Source organism: Bufo gargarizans, chromosome 5 (genome assembly GCF_014858855.1).
Source record: "Bufo gargarizans isolate SCDJY-AF-19 chromosome 5, ASM1485885v1, whole genome shotgun sequence".
NCBI classification, from domain to species: Eukaryota; Metazoa; Chordata; class Amphibia; order Anura; family Bufonidae; genus Bufo; species Bufo gargarizans.
Genome location: NC_058084.1, coordinates 217,066,228 through 217,087,813, shown reverse-complemented (window position 1 = coordinate 217,087,813; position 21,586 = coordinate 217,066,228). Strand labels below are relative to the sequence as shown.

Genomic DNA, 21,586 nt, shown 5'->3' with positions numbered 1-21,586 from the left:
TAGTTGACAGAGTACAGATCAATGTAATCTGTAAGGTGGAAACTAAAATAAAAAATACGAATATTCGTAAATCGAATTTTACGAAGTTCGAAATATTCGCGAATATGGTGCTATACTATATGAATGCACAGGCCTTTGCCTCTCTGTTCTGGGGACAAGTGTAGATATTCGCATGTGCGCTAATAAAATTGCCTTACGAAGATTCGCAACTCAATTCACTAATGTATGAATGCAAAGCCCTTTGCCTCTGTTCTGGGACAAGTGCTGATATTCGCATGTGCGCTAATAAAATCGCCTTACGAAGATTTGCGCCTCAATCACTTTCTAGGCAATGTGAGTAAGATCTGAGCTTTTGGACCTTTGGGAAACAATCAATTATATGTGTACTGTAATTTTGTGAAAAAAAAACTAAAAAACGAATATTCGCTTTTACGAATATATAGCACTATATTCGAAAATTCGCTTTTCGAATATTCGCGCTCAACACTAGTGACAACCAGAGAACCAATGTGCTCTGACTGATGGGGGGGATGATTACAGGTAGAGATGAGTGAATTTTTCAAAAATTCAATTCGCTGCTTCGTGTAATTTTTTCGGGAAAAATTTGGTTGGATACAAATATATTTGCGGCAAGTTACTTTTTAAAAATGGCTTTGAGAGCCTTTATAGTGGTGTAGAACACTGTGCCTTGTAGTAACACGCATAGGAAGTCTGCTGTGGTAGTGAAATAATACTGTGAGTCCGTATGACATGCAGATGACAGGTGTTACTCTTAGAATCACTGCACACTTCGCTTAGAATTTGCTCAATAATCTATCAGTATTGCTAATTCCCCCCAAAAAAACAGGAGTGGATCTATAACAGAGATGACATGTGAATAGAATATTTGCATGTCTTCTGTGTTTTTTATTCACTCCTGCTTTTGGCTACCAAATCATAAGCCTATTCTGATGGGACCATACAGGCCTTACAGCTGCTACACAGACAGGATCCGTTGTGCGTCTCATTTATCCTTCCTTCTGACAGATAAGAAGAAAGGTCAAATAAATCATGATGTCAAAAGGCAAAATAGTGGCCCAGTCTCGAAGTGGGGAGGGTGGGAACAGCATGGGAGGTCCACTAAGTGGACCTATGACATGGTGGTGAGGTGAAAGCAGCATGAGAAGACCATAGAGAGGCCTAATGACAGAGTCTGGAGGTGGCGGCATCATCAGGAGGCCACAGAGTGGCACGATGACGAAAGATTGTGGAGGTGGCAGTAGCATCAGGAAGGCACAGAGTATCACGGCGACAAGAGATTGTGGAGGTGTCAGCAGCATGAGGAGGCCAGAGTAGCATGACGACGAGAGATTGTGGAGTTGGCAAGCAGCATCAGGAGGCCACAGAGTGGTACAATGACCAAGTCTGGAGTTGGCATCAGCATGAGTAGACAACAGTGGCCCAATGACAGAGTCTGGAGGTGGCGGTAGCATGAGGAGGCCACAGAGTAGCACAACAACGTGAGATTGTGAAGGTGTCAGCAGTATGAGGAGGCCACCAAGTGGCACAGTGACCGAGTCTGGAGTTGGCAGCAGCATAAACAGACCACAGAGTGGTCCAATGACAGAGTGTGGAGGTGGCAGAAACAGCATCAGGAGGAGGCCACAGAGTGGCACAATGATCGAGTCTAGAGGTCGTGACAGCAGCAGCATCAGGAGGATACCACAGAGTGGCAAGGTGACATAGTGTGGAGATGGCAGTAGCAGCAGCATCAGGATACCACAGAGTGACAAGGTGACATAGTGTGGAGATGACAGTAGCAGCAACTTCAGGAGGATATAAAAAAAATGGCAAGGTGATCAAGTGTGCAGATGGCAGCTGCAGCATCAGGAGGATATCACAAAGTGGCAAGGTGACATAGTATGGAGATGGCAGTAGCAGCAGCAGCAGCATCAGGATACCACATATGATGACGCTGCATATGTTGACCCAGGGCTGTAATGCCAACATTGGCACCCTGGCCACGCTTCACCTTCTGCCCACATATCCTACACATGGCCATGTTAACCTCCTCCTCCGGAGGCTTAAAAAAAACTGCCACACTGCCAAGTAGGTGATTTTCCCCTAACAGTCCACATTGACTGACTGCTACTGCCGCTGCTTTTGTGAACCCCTGCACCACTACTTCCCAGGCAGGTAGGCTGCTGCGTTTGGCTCCCGACCTCCCACTGCTGACACCCTGCTGACTCCCAGCCATGCTTTCAACACATATACAGTAGCTGCCGACCTGAACTGATAATGTATTTTTCTTTTTGTACTGAAATAGGCAGAAATAAATGCACCAGTGAAGTGCGTATATTTTTTTCTTTCTCTAATTAAATAGGCCACTAAACGCTTTTGCCACAAATAAGTCTACCAGTGAAGTGCATATGTTTTTCTTTCTGTACTGAAATAGGCCACTAAATGCTTTTGCCACAAATAACTGCACCAGTGAAGTGCATATATTTTTTTCTTTCTGTACTGAAATAGTCCACTAAACGCTTTTGCCACAAATAAGTGCACCAGTGAAGTGCGCATAATTTTTTCTTTCTATAATTAAATTGGCCACTAAACGCTTTTGCCACAAATAAGTGCACCATGAAGTGCATATATTTTTTTCTTTCTGTACGCTCTCAACACATATAACTGCAGAAGTGAACTGCGTATATATTTTTCTTGTTTGAAAAGCCACTAAAGGCTTTTCAACATAGCATTTGCACCCCAAGAACAAATTGCTGGAATGACAGAGCTGTATAATGGATTTTTGGATCCCCAAATAATCTATCCTTGCACTTGTAAATTGCTTTTCTAGCACTGTCCCTAGCGCATTCTCCCTGCACTAAGATGTTGTGAAATTATTCGTCCCTATCCTTTCCCTGCACTTATAAATATTTATTTCAGGGTTTTTTTTCACAATTAATTATTTCCAATTGCTGTCCCTAGCGCCTTCTCCACTCAGAACTCTTGAAAATCGCTGCCGTATTTATAGGGCTGTGATATCACAGGGCTGGCTGGCTGCTGATTGGCTGCATGCATGCCATTATGGGTCAGCCCACCTTCCCAGATTTGCTTGCCCCATGTCCTCACACGTGTAGCAGCCATTGTAGCTGCCATTTTAAAAAAAAATTGTATTTTGTTACCAGGAAACGAGAGGAAATTTGCATTTGTTGCGAATCAAATGTTTCCTGAAATTCAGATTGAATTCTACTTCGTCTGATTTAATGTCCCGAATTAGCTCCTGGAATGGCCGAGCCCCTAGATCATTGCCCCAAACGTGTAACACTAAGGCCCCTTTCACACCGGCGAGTTTTCAGTGCGAGTGGAATATGTGAGGTGAACGCATCACACCCGTTTTGAATCCGGACCCATCCACTTCAATGGGGCTGTACCGACGAGCGGTGATTTTCACGCATCGTTGCATGAAAATCGCAGCATGTTCTATATTATGCGTTTTTCATGCAACACAAAGCCCCACAGAAATTAATGGGGCTGCGTGAAAATCTCAAGCATCCACAAGCAAGTGTGGATGCAGTGCGATTTTCACGCATGGTTGCTAGGAGATGATAGGGATGAGCAACTCCGGACCCCATTAAAGTAAATTCACTGTATTATTTTCCCTTATAACATGGTTCATAAGGAAAAATAATAGCATTCTTAATACAGAATGCTTACTAAAATGTCGATTGAGGGGTTAAAAAAAAAGAAAAAAAACTCACCTCATGCACTTGTTCACACAGCTGGCATCGTCTTCTTTCTCCTTCTTTCAGGAACTGCGAAAGGACCTTTGAAGATGTAATTACGCTCACCAAGGGGTGAGGGTGGTGACGTCACCGCAGGTCCTGCTGAATGAAGATAGAAGGATCTTCACGGTGAGCGCGATTACGTCATCAGAGGTCCTCAGAATTTTTTCCATCTGAAGTGAACAGTGTTCAGTGTTCATTGCAGATGTAAAAAATGACGAATATTCTAAAAAACTAGTATAAAGCACTATATTCAATATAGTGCTATATATTAGTTTTTTTAGAATCTTCATCATTTTTTCCATCTGAAGTCATGATTCCTCCATGCTTAACTTGCTTAACTTGCTTTTGGGCCAATGACTCCTTGGCCCACAAGCAAGAAGCAGGGAGTAATCATGTGACCGGCCTTCTCTGATCTTCCGTCTCCTTGCCCTGTCACCAACCTTTTAAAACTTGCCTAACCAAAAAAGTATTTGTATAATTCGGAATACTACATAAAGGAAACCGAACGCCAAACCTGCAATGCACCTATTTAACTGAGATACTGACCACCCCTCATCCCTGGCATGCCCTAACAGTAGTAATAAAGCCATTTCTCAATCATCCTCTCCCACGCCTAATCGCAAACACCACAGTTCCCAAGTATCCCAGGCCTTACCATACGCAGCCCACATGCCAGGTCTCAAAGATGCCCGCAAAAGCTCCATTACCGTTCCTTCAGGATTTCCCATAGCCAAGATGGACACACCAGGCCCTCATCGTCAACATGTGGCGTCAGTTGACGAAAACTTTCCCACTATGAATGCAAAAGTGCATCCGCAACACCATTAGAAACTCCCATCACATGAATGGCCACTATCCAATCATTGATGGATAAACATCTAAGCACCAAGTATTGCAACAGCTTAACCACCGGGGGAGAAGACGCCGTCAAACTTTTGATAGCCTGCACTACCCCTAGATAGTCACAGTGGAAGCAAACTTTCCTATTCGCAAACCGCTCTTCCCACAACACTACCGCCATGACAATTGGAAAAAGCTCCAAGCTTTTTCACCCAACCCCTCACAACCCAAGACACTGGCCAATGTCCCGCACACACTTGACCATGGCAGTATACCCCAAAACCCATCCCCCCAGCAGCGTCCTAATACAATTCGAAATCAAAATTGTTGAAAGCGTTACCCATGACCAACGTTCTACCATTATAGTCCTCTAAAAAATTCACTCAAACTTCTAAATCCCCTCCCTTAATTCTTTTCCCAGCCGAATAAAATGATGTGGTGTAGCTACATCCGCAGTAGTGGAAGCCAAGCGCCTACAAAAAATACACCCCATCGGCATAATCCTACAAGCAAAATTGAGTTTTCCCAACAGGGACTGTAAATCCTGCAATCTTATCTCTGCCCTACACACTTCCTGCCGCAAATTCAATAACTTGTCTTTTGGCAACCTACACTCCATTTTAAATGTGTCAATCACAATCCCCAAAAAACACAACTTAGTCACAGGTCCTTCCGTCTTTTCCGCTGCCAGAGGTACCCAAACTCTTCAAAAACTGACTGTACGGTATGCAACAACAATAAACAAACCCTTGAACCTGCTGGCCCAAGGCATAAAAAAAATCATCCAAGTAATGATTAACGGACGAACAACTCGACATGTCAACCACCACCGATTCAAGGAACGAACTAGAAGGCTCAAAATAGGTGCACATAAGACAACGAGCACCCCATAGGTAGACGTCTGTCCACAAAATAACCCCCATTCCAAAAACAACCTAACAAATGCAAACTATCTATCTATGAACTGGTAACAAGTGAAACGCCGCTTCGATGTCGGTTTTTGCTAACAACAACCTTGGGCCCAACTACCTTACCCAAGACACAGCCGCATCAAATGACGTATAAACCACTGAACATAATCCAGGATCGATGCCATCACTGACCGATGCTCTTTTTGGGAAGGAAAGATGGTGAATGAGACAAAATTTATTCGGCTTCTTCTTGGGCACTACCACTAAAAGAGAAACTCTTAAATTGACCAATGGCGGCTCTTGAAACGGACCCGCCATCCATCCCAATGTACAGTAACTGCCTTAGCCAATTTTTCTGAAATTACCTCAGGGTGCTCTAGCGCCAACCTCAAATTCTTAAGCATGACGGCACCAGGCGACGGAACTGAGGGAATGAAAAAAAAACACATAAAGCCCTTTTGCAACAAAACCGGTTGGGTACCTGCCTCCCGGCTTGGGTACCAATTTCGAAACCGCCCCATCCTTTCCACCCGCACCAGTGTTTGACCCTTTTCCAGAGCTACCCCCCCTTTTGTCTTCCCCCCTTGAAGCACCTATTAGCTCCATGGGAACCGCTACATGTGGTGCACTCGTGCCTAAATTTGCACTTCGCCCCAAATTTGCAGTTTCCTTCGTTAAATAGGAAACACAACCCTTTTGCCTATGCCACCACAAAACTACCTTGCCCTCCCCCTGAAAGGGCTGCCCCGACCGCACTGGCGCCATACCCCTTAGCCAGAGCCCAATCTCCTTGTGATCCCAAAGAATGTTGGGCCGCACAGCCTTTTTCTGTCTAAATTGCTCTTCGTAATGGAGCCAACCTGTACCCCCATAAACCTGATAATCTTCCCCTATTGTGTCCAAATAATAAATAATGCCAAACAACATTCCGGCGTCTTTTCCCCAATTTCACTTGCTAGAATCGTAAATGCCTGTAGCCAATTTGAAAAAGTGCTCAATATCAACCGATACCGGCGCATTTCCTCCTCCTCCATTTTTTCTTCATCTTTTTTCTCCTAATTAAATTTCTCCAGGGGAAGTAGAGAAAAAATGTCCACATATTCCCCTTTCCAAATTCGCTCCCTGACCTCCTGCTTCAAATGTGCCCCAACGGCCCCTCAAAACACACATATTCCTCGCTTTTTCCCACGTCACAAACCCTTGGTCTATCCTCTCCCCCTCCCCAGCCTGAGTCTGCCCAGACACCAACGCCCCTGATCTACTAGCTTGACCCCAAACAGACACCCCACTCACAGGACCCGCTCCGCAAGCAAGCAGCGGCGACCCCCCACCGGCCCCTATACCTGTCAACCACTCTGCCAGAACCCCCAAGAGTTGCCCGAGATCCCTTCCCAGCTCCCCCAGACGTGCCCCTCCCCGATGCCCCCGGACAGCTAAGAAGAGGCACCCATGAAATCTCACCAGACTGCACGGGCACTGTGAAACCCGCAGCCACAGGTCCTGTATCCCACCGCCCCTGGTCACTGTCCCCTATGTTCCTGGATGTTGTTGCCATGCAGTCCATGTAGTCTGGCATCCACGAATCTTCTCTGCTGGATGAACTCTGTCTTCTTTCCAAAATGGCTCCTGCCACATGATGGGCGTGGCCTTTTCCTTCCATTCCAACCACATAATTGGGCCTGTGCAGCTCACCAACTGCCTCCTGCACAGCCCGTGATGAAAATTCTCTATTCCCACGCTGAGTAGACCTCCCGGAGGGGAAAGCCTGGGAATTTCCACAGACCCTGGTCCTGCTCCCGACGCACATGCTGCAAAGAGCGGAGGGAGCTCACCCCACTCTGCTCTGGGTCTCTACTGCCTGCTGCGCAGCTCTCCGCCGTGGAAGGTCCCCGGAGGGGCTCCTCAGTCAGCGCCAGACCCTGGGGGCAACAACAGGGCTTAAGCGCGCTGGCGGACGGACTTGCCACAGCAGTCTAGCCCTCTCTTTAGGGATAGCCACTCCACTTGTGGCCCCCTGCAGCAGGCTGTCAACGTGCTCTCTTAACCATCTGCCTCCATCCTAACTGGGCAAGGACCTGTGCCTCTGCCTCCATCCTAAACCGGGCAAGAAGCTCTTCAACGGACATGGTAGGTGAGCTGGGAGTTCCCCTAGCTATCAACCAAAATGGCGCTTCTTTACCCCCAACTCCCCCTTTATAAAGCCTTTCTACCACTCCCCTGTTACCCTAATAATCCCCTCCCGTGACTACCTCTGGGCCAATTAACCCTCTAATTGCCGCCCCTCACTAACCAAACCACCGTCATGCTGGCCTCCCCTTAGGTCTTGCCCCAGTCTGGCCCCACTGCATAGAATAGTGCAGCATGCTGAGTTTTTTTGATAGGTAAAATTACGGATTTTCCCTTAGGGCTCTTTCACACGAGCAGATGCCGTGCGGGTAATCTGCTGGGTGAAAGAGAGCCAAACACCGATCCGGATAGCAGAGACACTGAGCATTAACATGATTGATAATGCTTTTTGTGATCTTTTTTTTAAATAAAATCACAGTGAGATAAAGTTGTCTGTGATTTTGTAGTAAAAAGGTCAGAGAGAGACAAAGAGCATTATCAATCATGTTAATGCCCTTTTTCTCTGCTGTCCAGAGCGGGGCTTGGCATTCTTTCACGCAGTATATTCCACGCACGGGATACGCTCGTGTGAAAGAGTCCTTATAGTCAATGCAGTCCTTCAAAAGGCATTTATTTCCATCATTTGATAGAGACAGCGCTTCTATTATTTTAATTGTTCTCCATATATAATGGACAGATTTCTGAATATTGCCACTTTTTTATGTCTACTAAAATGATAATATTATGCTTTTATACTCAAAAATTTTTATAAAAAAATACATACTGTACAATGTACTGGTATGTATAGTGATATATCAGTAAAATTTGCATGCGCATAAATTATACATAAAAATAATACTAATAAGGTTTGTAGTCATAGAAAATCCTTCTATTAATAACAGTGGGCTCTAGGGCTCACTGCTTAGAGTGTCTGTTAATCATAAAGAATGTCCCGGATTCAGGACTTAGCAGAGACAATCTGGAATTCAAAACAGAATAAAAGTTTAATATACAGGGGTATTTCCAAGCTCTGCCATGACTTGGGGATCACCACCCTACTGATTCACATTTTTGGGGGGTCAGATGCATACCCATTCACTTTAATATGACTGCAAAAGATGCAGACAGCACAAAGTGTGCTGTCCACATCTGTATGTTCTGCAGCAGCCACAAAAAAATAGAACATGTCCTATTCTTGTCCGTTTTATGGACAAGGATAAGACTGTTCTATATAGGGCAAGATGCTCCGTTCTGCAAAATGTGGAATGCACATGGCTGGTATACGCATTTTGCGGACTGCAAAAACACCAATGGTCGTGTGCATGAGCCCTTAAGCTGCAACACAGCTATGTACACTGTGTAGTGGCCATTCTTGGGTACTGAAGCTCAGCTTTCATTCAAGTGAAAGTATTTCAATTCACTCCATCATCCACCAGGGATGCATCTTTTGATTTTAAAGCCGTCATTAAACACAAAGAGCCATGTGCATGGATCCTGTACTGAGGCAAGCCTTGTGGCTCCATACTGTAGTGCTGCAAACGTTACCGGTATGTGTGTCGCTGTATGGTACTTTGGTACAATACCTTATTACAGAGTTATAATCCCAAGTCTAGAAGCAATAGTTCTAGGAGGTAGTAATTCTGTAGAAGCCTCTTTCTGCAACCCTATTGAACCAGGCATTCTGGGTTGATCATGCTGATTAAAACAATACCATTCTTCTGTCTGTATGTTAAACAGCTGCAGATATATCTGCATATTATTCATATGCAAATGTGTACACTGGAGCACCAGGGGGAGAGGCTGAATCCTTGGAGCACTGCTTTTTGTAAGACTCCTTCCTACACTTGATTGACAGAGCTAGACATCAGCATATGTCCTGGCATGTATAAATCATATACACTATTTACTATACCTTTACCTTGTTGGGAATGAGGTTTTGTATGCTTAGAAAGTTAGCACATATTACTGGATTTTTCAAAGGCACAATATATAATTATAGAGACGCTAGTAATATGTATTAGCTTTCTAAGTGTAGAAAACCACTTTTCTCACTATGATAAGGCTATAGCCTGGAGGTAAGTGGTCAGCCTCGCATTCTTATGTCCTAGGTTCAAATCGGGAATATAGGTTTTTAATATTAGAAAGCTAATACATATTGCTGGTTTATTCACTGGCACAACATATGATTAGAAAGACACAAGTAATATGTATTAGCTTTGCTCTATTTTTAGTATAGTAAGGCTATAGCCTTTTTCATAGCTATAGATTTCTGGCTTCATAATCATTAGCACCAGAAAAGTTGCGTAAATTAAGATAAATATGTCATGGCTGCTGCCATACCCCTTCATACCCTTGCCTGGCCTTCTTTCTGAAAAGTGGCACTGTAAAAACTGCCTATGTGACCTTTAAAAAACTTTGTAACACCGCTGTTCTTGCACAGGAAGATGATAAATCTCCCTCATTGACTTCTATGGTACAGTTTTCTAGGCATGTTCTAGCAGTTTGCAATGAAGGTCAAGTTGGGTGTTTTTACAGTTAGGGGTGTGTCCCTGCAGAGTGTGACACTGGCAGCACTGATTTGATAGTGTCATACTGTTCAGGGACACACCTCCAACTGGTAACACCCATCTGCACCTGCACTGCAAACTTCTAGTAATTCATTTATAACTTCTAGCAATTGTTATCACAAAGAGGATGCAAGCAGTTGCTAAAACAGACAAGAGAGGGTACAAAGTAAATATATCACCAGATACAAAGGAGAGCGCTTTTCTCCCCTCATTCTAGAGATCAGTGGTGGTCTCAGTGATCGGATCCCCACCAATCAGAACGTTTGATCTGTCCCTATAACATACCAAAAGTTTTCTGAAAGTACAGTGACCCTTTAAATGGACCAGTCCTACATAAAAAATGGATAAAGATGGAACATGCTGCAACGACAGATGGTCCACATACCTATTGAAATTAAGGAGTCAGGGTTCAGTCTGGATGCTGTACATTTGCAAAACGGAACACACTGTCGATGCATACTGTCGTGTATGAGGCCATACCAGTGAACAGGAACTTGCAGACTGGGATAAATCCAAATTAAGGTGTGTGGCTTCAGAGACATATTGTCGCATGACGAAAAGGGAACAACTACACTGCGAAATGTGTTGCATAATATTCATGTTGCACCAATGTTGCGCAACATTTTTGGCAATGACAGACAATAGTGTTGCACTGCGACATGCTGCCACTACAACATGACAGTCGCACAGAAATCTGACTTTTTGCAGCTGTCGTGTTGTAGTCAGAGCATGTCGCAGTGCGACACCATTGATTATCATCATAAAAAATGTGAGGCTTCTCAGCGCCAAGAAGTCATGTGATACTGCTACATCTGATCATCTATTTCATCTCCTTGTTTCAACCAAGGAATTAAAGACATTGGGGGACATTTATTAAGACCGGCATTTTACAAGCTGGTTTTAATCTATCCCACAATTTTTAGGAAGTGCACGCCTCTTTATTATTTTGATACACCTGTGCAGATCTGTGAGCCAAAACTAAAATGTACGGAAGCAAGGATGCTGGTGTAGATTTCTGACCTAATTTACACCAATTTCCTGGTGTAGATTATAATATATGTTCCTGGCTGCCAATCCACTGCACTTCGAAAAAGCGGGGTGCCAAGCATCCAAAAAATGGGGTGTTTAAGAATGAAGTTATACTATACGCCAGCTATGTCCGGTGCCACACTACCCACTCTTTCATAGAGAGATGGACTGAAAATTGATGCATCAGTGGATAACAGCCATTCCAGCTTGCAGGGGTTACCCTTTATGCCTCTGGCGCCACACACGGGAATATGGATTTCATAGGGTACTTTCACACTAGCGTTTTTGTTTTCCGGTATTGAGTTCCGTCACAGGGGCTCAATACTGGAAAATAACTGATCAGTTTTATCCTAATGCATTCTGAATGGAGAGCATTCCGTTCAGGATGCATCAGGATGCATCAGTTCAGTTTTTACGTCTCTTATGTTTTTTGGCTGGAAAAAATACCGCAGCATGTTGCAGTTTTCTCTCCGGCCAAAAACCCTGAACACTTGCTGGAATGCCAGATCCAGCATTAATTTCCATTGAAATGCATTAATGTCGGATTCGGCCCCAAGTGTTCTGGCAAAACGGATCCAGTTTTGCGGTCTGCGCATGCATAGACCTTTAAAAATGAGAAAAAAAAAACGGATCCGTTTTTTTCGGCTGACCACCGGAAAGACGGATCCGGCATTGCAATGCATTTGTGAAACAGATCAGGATCCGGGTCCGTCTCACAAATGCATCAGTTTGTGTCCGGAATCCTCTGCCGCAAGTGTGAAAGTACCCTTACCAAGTGCCTTACCACTGATAGAGCACAAGGTAGATTATTTTACCTTGTGATGGAAACTGAGTTCCATTCTTTGCTGCCTTAGGGTACTTTCACACTAGCGTTTTTCTTTTCCGGCGCTGAGTTCCGTCCTAGGGGCTCAAATCCGGAAAAGAACTGATCAGTTTTATCCTAATGCATTCTGAATGGAGAGTCCGTCCCTCGGGATGCATCAGGATGTCTTCTGTTCAGTCTTTTTGACTGATCAGGCTTTTCAGAAAAACGTAGCATGCAGTATTTTTACCTCCGGCCAAAAATCCTGAACACTTTGACTGAACGCTGAGCCTTTTTCCCATTGACTTGCATTAACGCCGGATCCGGCGCCGTGTGTTCAGTCAAACTGGATCCGGCTTTTGCATGTTAAACCCGAAAAATAGGGAAAAAAAGTTAAAGTCCATAAATGGCGGATCCGTTTTTTCCAATGCATTTTTCCATTGTGATCGAAAGCCTGATCAGGATTCAAATGTAATTAGTTTTCACACGTTTTTCCGGATCCGGCGGGCAGTTCCGGTGTCGGAATTGAACGCCGGATTCAAATAACGCTAGTGTGAAAGTAGCCTTAGCTGTACCCTGGGTGGACACTTTTGAAGATATAAGGTAGTTTGTGGTACTTGTTATACAGCATATTTCTAAGGCTATGCCTGAAAGCTTGGTTTGCATAATGCAGGTTTCAAAATGCTTGTATATACAATACTTAGATGGTAATGATGTATTAGTAGAGGCTAATGGTATGTCATGTGAACCTACAATACATCTCTATTATATGCTTATATACAATGTATCTATCTAAAGCAACAAAAAGTATATAGATGCAAATATATTTACTTGTACCAATGACAGTGCACAGCAGTAACTACAACTGTCAGATGTTCCATATAAATGTATACTTTCAGCATTGATAGAAATGTGGTCTTCTATCGCCACCAAGTGGACATTGTATAGTATGGCATGGTAATATTTAATGGCTGTCCAGTATTGATTAAGCAGATTAATTTATTCTCGCTAAACACCTGGGGAGGTCATCTTTTATACATACATATTAGCATATACATAATTTGCATATGCAAGATGTGTCCTTTTTTATCTTTCCTCTTGGCTCAAAATAGCCCAATACAAGTAGTGTGATGTTTACACTACTGACAAAGCTGGTCATTTCACATTGTTCAACTGCTCATTTTATATATATATTTTGTTTGTATATTTCATATGTATATTTCAAGACATTAATTGTCTATCGTAGTGCTCTAAACATTCATCGGTAGGCCTTAATCTTATGCCTTTCATAACTCTGAACAAACTGAACTTTTGTCAATCTAGCTAAGACTTTCTGTTCTGTAGTAATCACATTTTAGCAGTCATCTCATCATCAATGATAGATAACACATCTATTATATAAGCTTGTAACACAGGATCCCACATAAAGAATAGATGATGTCTCATCTCCTCCTCCTTAATGCAGTGATTGCTGTATACAATAGGTGATGTCATACAGCTCATCTCCTCTTCCCTGCATTGATTGCTATAGAGGTCACAGAGGATATCTAGGGCACTCTCTCTTAGAAATTAAGGGTCGCCTGCAGGCACCATTTTCCTATGTCCATATGACTGCTGTAGAGAATACAGTATGTCTCATCAAGATGGCCACCCCCATGATCACATTCAGAATTAAAAAAAAGAAAATCTACCATCAGAAAATAAAAACTGATGAAAAAAAATGATTTAATGAATATGTTTGGTGAACAATTTGGTGATACATTCCCATTAAAGCTAATCTCCAGCTGTTTTTCTATATTACTCTGTATTTGCAAAATAATAATAATAATAATATATATATATATATATATATATATATATATATATATCATCAGTGTTTGATATATGTTTTATAGAGATGACCAGAACAAATAGCTGCCAGTCTGACAGTAGCGGATTTCAAGAAGAACCTCCAGAGCCTTTACCTTTACAGGTAAATCATATTTATATTCATAAGCATCTGGTTGCTATTTATTGACAGAACCTAAATATATTCTACTTCTTTACTAAGCTCCTTTTATACCTTTTGCAGGGATGCTCCTATTGCAGACCTATATAAGCTGTCAGAGGCTGATCATTTGTAGTAGGAATTTAGAAACTTCCTTATAAATAAATGTGTAACCATGTAATACAGAGTCATACTCAGTCCTCCAGAGCAGACACCACTTTTAACTATGGCTCATTGAAGTTGATACTGAAACCCCTTCTAAGATGTCCCCATACAGTACCTAATAGGCTATATGGAAAGAGATACAACCCCTTTAAGGCTTCCTATACATGATGCAGCATCGGCAGTAGGTTCCACATGTGGCTAAGGGTGGGTTCATATCATGTTTTTCCTGTATGTTTAACGTATGCAAAAAATGTATACTTTAAACTGAGGCCTCAAACTGATGCCATACAGTGGCATCTGTTCACCATAGAGTTCCATTGTAAAAAAATAAAAAAAACTTCTTTTTTACCATTGTAAAAAGAGTATACTTTTTTTTTTGCTGGACCCTGCATGATACAAGACCATGTACGTCAACTGGAGGCATAAAACGTGATGTGAACCCACCTTAGCCACCAATTGCTGGGCTGCAGCTGTATTTGCCAAGGTACTCTTGTATATACTATGTGAAACAAATATCATGTACAGATGCCAGACGGCCATTACAGGTGAGCCCCACAAATAGCGATGAGCTGCATACTATCCATATTGCATACAGGCAGCCAAAGAAAAGTGACATTACATTTTTACTCGTTGTTGATTTTTTTTCTTTGTCTATCAATAGATAGTATGTATTGTTTTAATACCTAGTTAATCTACTACCCAATATTTTATTAGTGCCACTAATAGTCATTGGATTTCAGATTTGTTTAATATAAACAGTGAAACTGTCATTTAGAAAATTAGGAAACATTGACACTTATGCCCTGTAAATTACTTAGTGCTGCAGAGATAGGGGGCAGGATATCCTCTTCTCTGTGTGCAGTGTATGGGAAACATAGCTGCTACTACCACCTACTAGTTCAGGGAAAATTGACAACTAGAGATGAAGCCTGCAAGAATTGCAGAAAACTGGAAAAAATATAAGATACAAGTCATATAATGACCCGATATAGTGTTATTTCTCATGTTCACATACATGATAGCTTATTCTGAAAAGTCACCTGAAAAGTAAGATATGCATTAAGGGTTCCTTAGTGTCTACTGCATATGGCTAGATAAAAATGTACTTCTGGAGTTATTGATATAAAGCATTAATAGCAATCAGTAGTGCAGTCTTTTCATCGATGATATTAATGTGAAGTCCGTGCTTTAGGTATTTGTCTATATTTTTTGTCCTGCAGAATCTTCATGAAAGTTCAGACAGTAATGATAGCCAGACTACTCTCAGGGAAAAAGCTGATTTCTCTATCTTTCATGCTGAAAGCGAAGAATATAATGATGTCAGTCACATCACTGAACCATTGGAGTCATGTGAAAATATTACGATAAGTAGACTTAAGACAAAGAAAGAACAGTATAAGTCGTCAATGAACACTGAAAACAGTGATGAAATCTTTCAGAGTTTTGATAGTCAGACTGATAATGATGATAAACACATTATACAAGAAATTCAAAGTCAAGAGCCAACACCAGGAGATACAGAAAACGAAGCACATTCAAATAGTGGCGACTGTCTGCTATCACATGAAATGGATGGTTCAGCCAGCGAGTATCAAGTACTGTCCCCAGAGGTTCCTTCAGAAGTTGACTTCCCAATTTATGTCACACATTACTTCAGTGATACTAGGCAAAGTACCCTTGAATTCCTTGCTGAGATAAATGATAGTCTAATGCCAGACTTCTCTGAAGAATGTGTAAGTGATCTACAAAAGAATGACTTTGACAGGGATTCATTTGCAGATGATGAGTGTTCAGTAGAGTTGTCCAACCTAAAAAGGACACCATCTCCCACAACTGATTTACATAGCTTCAGTTTCAAAGTCCATACTCCAGATGGATCAGTAGATTACTCTGATGAGGAATTAAATACTAGCTACCAAGACAAAAAATGCACGTTTCAAACGGAATTAAACACAAATATTTACAAGTCAGTTACCATTCAGATGTCTTCAAAGTGGTTACAAGATACCAATAACGGACCAAATAGACCTAATAATTTATATAACACAAATACTAACAAAAGTGAAGTGCATGCTTTGTTACAGTGCAGTACAGAGCAAAAGGAAGCCTTTAGTCAGACTGATGGGTGGTGGAATGAATGCTGTACTAACAATCACTGTTCACATCAGCGGAGCTGCTATATCACAGAATCATTGTCATTTGATACTGCTCTCTGCCCCCCGCATCATTCTCCACATTTACCAATGAACACTCATTTCTGTCATTGCTGTCACTGCCATTACTGCTGTATTCCACGAAGCGCAACAAGGTGCAGGCACAATATATCCACAAGGCCATCTGCTAACATCAACCTTGAGAAAGAGTTATCAGATACTCTGAAGTTATTGAGGGAGTCATTAATCACTATATCACTGGTATGTATCATTTAAATCTTATCCATCAAATGATGCTACTATATCTGTCACCTGTAAATGAACATTTTTTATATTAACATAAAAAGCATGTTATAGATTAGAAAGAAGTGCACCTCCCTTCTTAAAGGGAACTTGTTAAAGTGTGCATGTAGTCTTGTGTAGAACAGGAGGAGCTGGGCATATGGAGTTTTGTGGGAAAACTTAAATATAACTTGTATGTTATTTATTGAAATCCCTGCTCTTTATGTGCTTCCAATGATAGGACTGTCCACTGGACTCCCAATCATAGCATTACCAGGGATGTAAATTAATAAAATGCATGCTATACTGAAACTTTATCCTTAAAATTACATATTAATCTGCAGCAACCTGGCAAGGAGGCATATGGGGAGGAGGACGGAAATGGTAGTATGAGGATAGTGGTATTACTCATGGTGGCAACCACCCTGCTTTCACGCTCCATGGACCATGCAGTGAGAAATAGGGGGGTTTATGTTCCTAGAGGGTACATCCTGATCTACTGTCTGAAAGAAGGTGGGGTGCCCTTGGTGTTGCTGGTAGTGAGGAACACAGAAACGAAGTCTTTACTGAGCTGTTTGATAGTAATATAATCCACATGTAAATGGAGGTACAGTTCTTGAACAGTTACAGGTGTTACTGAAACCGAATAACTACGTTTATTGAATGATGTCCTATCTGATAGACCAACACAAAGTATGTGTGAAGTGAAAAGAAAATTAGACATGATTTTCAAAATTTTAATAAATAAAAATCTGAAAAGTGTGGCATGCATTTGTATTCAGCTTCCTGTACTCTGATACCCCTTAATAAAAACCAGTGTGACCAATTGCCTTCAGAAGTCACCTAATTAGTAAATAGAGTACTCCTGTGTGTAAATTATTTTTAGTATCACTACAGCTGTTCTATGAAGGCCTCAGAGGTTTTTTAGAGAACATCAAACAGCATCATGGAAACCAAGGAACACACCAGAAAGGTCAGGGATAAAGTTGTGGAGAAGTGTGAAGCAGGGTTAGGTTATAAAAAAAATATCCCAAGCTGATCATCTGACAGAGCACTGTTCAATCCATTATTCGAAAATGGAAGGAGTATGGCACAACTGCTAACTTACCAAGACATGGCCGTCCACCTAAACTGACAGTCCAGGCAACGTGAGCACTAATTAGAGAAGCAGCCAAGAGGCTCATGGTTACTCTGGAGAAAATATAGAGATCTACAGCTCACAGATGGAAGAATCTGTCCACAGGACAACTGTTAGTCGTGTATTCCACAAATCTGGCCTTTATGGAAGAGTGGCAAGAAGAAAACCATTTCTGAAAGAAGTCCCTTTAGCAGTTTGCCACAAGCCCTGTAGTGAACACAGCAAGCATGTGGAAGAAGGTGCTCCACTATTTGTAGCGGAAAACTAATGCTGCACATCACCCTGAACACACCCAGGGATGCTTTTGTTCAGGGACAGGGAAGCTGGTCAGAGTTGATGGATGTATCATTTTCTTTTTACGTCACACATACTTGCTACTTTGTGTTGGTCTGTCACATAAAATGCCAAGAAAATATATTTAAGTTTTTGAGTGTAACGTGGAAAACAGTGGAAAAATTCAAGGGGTATGAATACATTTTCAACGCACTGTATCTGTTTGTCAAAAATACACAATTTGGCATATATTTAGCCACTATTTCTATAGGAATATGGGCATATATATGTTGGTGAATTTTCCCAGCATTTACATCAATAGTGTTTATTACATTGTGTACTGTAAATGCAGCATAACATCAGGTTGCTTAGCTCTCAGTTAACTCTTGGCTTTGAAAAGTATTAGATCAAGAGGGTTTAATTGCCTAAAACCAAAATACATTTTATTAACACATTATTCAGAATTTTCCCAAAAAATATTTTTATCCTGAACAGAATACAGACCAGGATGTGGAAAACATGAAAAGAGCATGTCAGAAATATCGGGGGACGCTAATAGAAGTTGAACAATGTATGTCCGAACAGCAAGCTGGATGCTACCCTTATTTTTCAAGGGAAGAAAGGTACAATTTAATTTCCTAACATTTCTTAAATACTATTTAGTTTTATAGTATAAACTCATCATAATATATAGTTTTGTAATATAAATGCATTGAAACACGGAGCAGTTTCTAACTTGACTGGGATATCATGTCACAAAAGCCATGAAAATCTATTGAAAATGTTATTACGTCTTGCCAGTTTACTTAAAGGGGTTGTCTCAGTTCAGCAAGTGGCATTTATTATGTAGATACAGTTGATTCAAGCCACTTACTAATGTATTGCTATTGCTTAGTTTGCTGGCTAGACTAAATTTGCATCACATTATACACATCTTGTTTCCATGCATTCAATCCAGCATTGGTGGTGGTGCTTGCACACTACAGAAAAAAGGACAGGCTTTTCTGGTGGCCGTGTGTAATACTGTATCCTCTAAATATAAAATATTTATGTATGAAAAATGTATCAACCTTGATTTGGTAATCCCTCCAAATCTAGTGTATGCTTATTTGGAGTAAAGAACACCCGGAGGACTCATCACCTGGATTCAACAAGAGTTATATAAAAAATGAATAATGCAATTTATTTTCAGTCTTCATAAGAGTTGATTACTTACAGAAATAGTTTAAAAGAAAGTTGTATTCTATTGTCCATGAGTGTTGGTAGTCCTTGATGTATCATTGTTGAAGGTCAGGAATCCTCTTCTCAAGGCTTTATGTGTCTTCGTCTCTATCCATCGTAAAACACCCCCCATAGAGTGTGAGAATGAGTGTAAGAAGACCAGCCCTTGTCTGTCCCTGTCAGTCATTTATACCATAGATACTGGAGTGTCTTTACTAATGTATGGGCTTATACATTGTCATATATAGTAGACTTCAAATATAGTTCTTGACGTTACCATACAGACCTCCCATTGCCAAGTGTATTACTATAAATGGTGTGTAATGTGTAATGTAATGCATACTTTATATTAAATATCAATTAATATTATATCACATATTATTTAACACCATGACCATAGGAGTACACATAGGCCAGCGATTTTTCCTATAGTGTACAAGCACGACCACCAATGCTGGATTAAAGTGTGGTTGTAACCATGGAAACAAATAGTGCATATTGTGATGGAAAAATGAGCAACATGGAAGAAAAGAAAGCAACATGGAAAACCCCTTAAAAAAGGCTGTCTCACTTCAGTAAATAGCATTTATCATGTAGAGAAAGTTAATACAAGGAACTTACTAATCTATTGTTATTTTCCATATTGCTTTCTTTGCTGGCTGGATTCATTGTTCCATCATATTATACACAGTCACGGTGGCCTTGATTGCACAGTAGAGGAAAAAACACTAGACTAGGTCTGCTAACATGCTCCTGGCCACCAAAGAAGCTGGTGCATTTTTTTTATACTGTGCAAGCGCAACCACCACTGATGCAGGAAGGAGCCCAGACACGCCCCCTGCCACAATGTATCCACCCTCAAAACACAAACTTAAAACCCCGCCCCCAGGTCCAATAAGCCATGCCCCCTCACACTCTTGAGCCAACAGGGATTGAAAAAATTAAGGTAAAAATCAACTTCTGTCAGCTGCGGAGGTGGGAGGGAGGGTGACTTTCTCCCTGCAGCTTACACTCAGACAGCACAGTGCTGCTTTCTTAGAGTGAGCTGTTCAAAAGGCCACGCCCCTCCCACTCCTCAGCTGACAGATTGAAAAAAATGAAGTTAAAAATCAACTTCTAGGTCCCACTAAGCCATGCCCCTGATCCGGTTAGGCCACGCTCCCTCCCACTCCTGAGCCGACAGGGATTGAAAAAATGAAGGTAAATATCAACTTCTGCCAGCTGCAGGGGTGGGAGGGAGGGTAGACTTTCTCCCTGCAGCTCACACTCACTTAGGCTCCACTACACTTAGGCACCATTCAGACGTCCATAGTGCATTGCGGATCCGCAATACACCCAGCCGGCACCCCCATAGAAATGCCTATTCTTGTCCGCAATTGCGAACAAGAATAGGACATGCTCTATTTTTTTCCGGAGCTGCAGACTGGAAAATCGGGGCCACGCTCCGGAAATGCGGATGCGGACAGCACACTGTGTGCTGTCCACATCTCTTCCTGCCCTATAGAGAATAAATGGGTCCGCACCTGATCTGCATAATTGCAGAACGGATGCGGACCCATTCTATGGACGTGTGAATGGACCCTTAGAGTGAGCTGTTAAAAAGGACACGCCCCTGTTCCGGTTAGGACACGCCCCTCCCACTCCTCAGATAGAACAAATGAAGTTATAAATCAACTACTAGGTCCCGCTAAGTCACGCCCATATCTGGTTAGGCTCTGCCCCCTCCACTCCTTAGCCGACAAGGATTTAAAAAATGAAGGTAAAAATCTACTTCTGTCAGCTGCTGAATTTGTTACAAAAAGGAATATGAAAGGACACCATTTATCAGTGCGACACCTGCCCTGGTAAACCTGGCCTCGGTATAAAGGATTGTTTCTGAAAATACCATTCATCCGTGGATTATTAATTTCATCCTTTATGCTCCCTGTAATATTTCCATATCTCTGATTTTGTCCACCTCGCTTGCATACCCACTTTTCAACAACTATTACCTAATCTTTTCTGTGAGACAACTGTTCGGGGGGGTGCACTTTCGAAAATGGGGACACTTCTTGGGGTTTTTAATTTCTGGGGACCTCAGGAAATTTTAAACATGCAACATGGCACCTAAAATCCATGTCTGTTTATTCAGGCCTATAAAATCCATATTTTGCAGTTTGCCTCTAGAGCCCTGCTGTGTGCCCATACAGCAGGCTACAAGCACATATGGAGTGTTTCCAGAATGGGGAGACAATGGGTAACACCATTCTGGGGTGCATTTTCTCCTCTTACCCCTTGTGAAAGTGAAAAATTGGAGTCTGGTTGTATTTTTTCATTTTTACAGCCGAGTGCTTTTAAATCCTTTGACAGGT

The 21,586-nt window shown here is 41.9% G+C and overlaps 1 protein-coding gene across 1 annotated transcript in view; it reads left to right on the top strand.

Moving 5' to 3' along the window:
• Positions 1-21,586, top strand: part of ITPRID1 (ITPR interacting domain containing 1) — a 144,560-nt gene that overhangs the window by 90,786 nt on the left and 32,188 nt on the right. Inside the window, exons 6-8 of the mRNA XM_044295460.1 lie at positions 13,912-13,988; positions 15,389-16,582; positions 18,510-18,637. Of these exons, the coding sequence (XP_044151395.1) occupies positions 13,912-13,988; positions 15,389-16,582; positions 18,510-18,637 (1,399 nt within the window). The remainder of the gene's footprint in view (positions 1-13,911; positions 13,989-15,388; positions 16,583-18,509; positions 18,638-21,586) is intronic.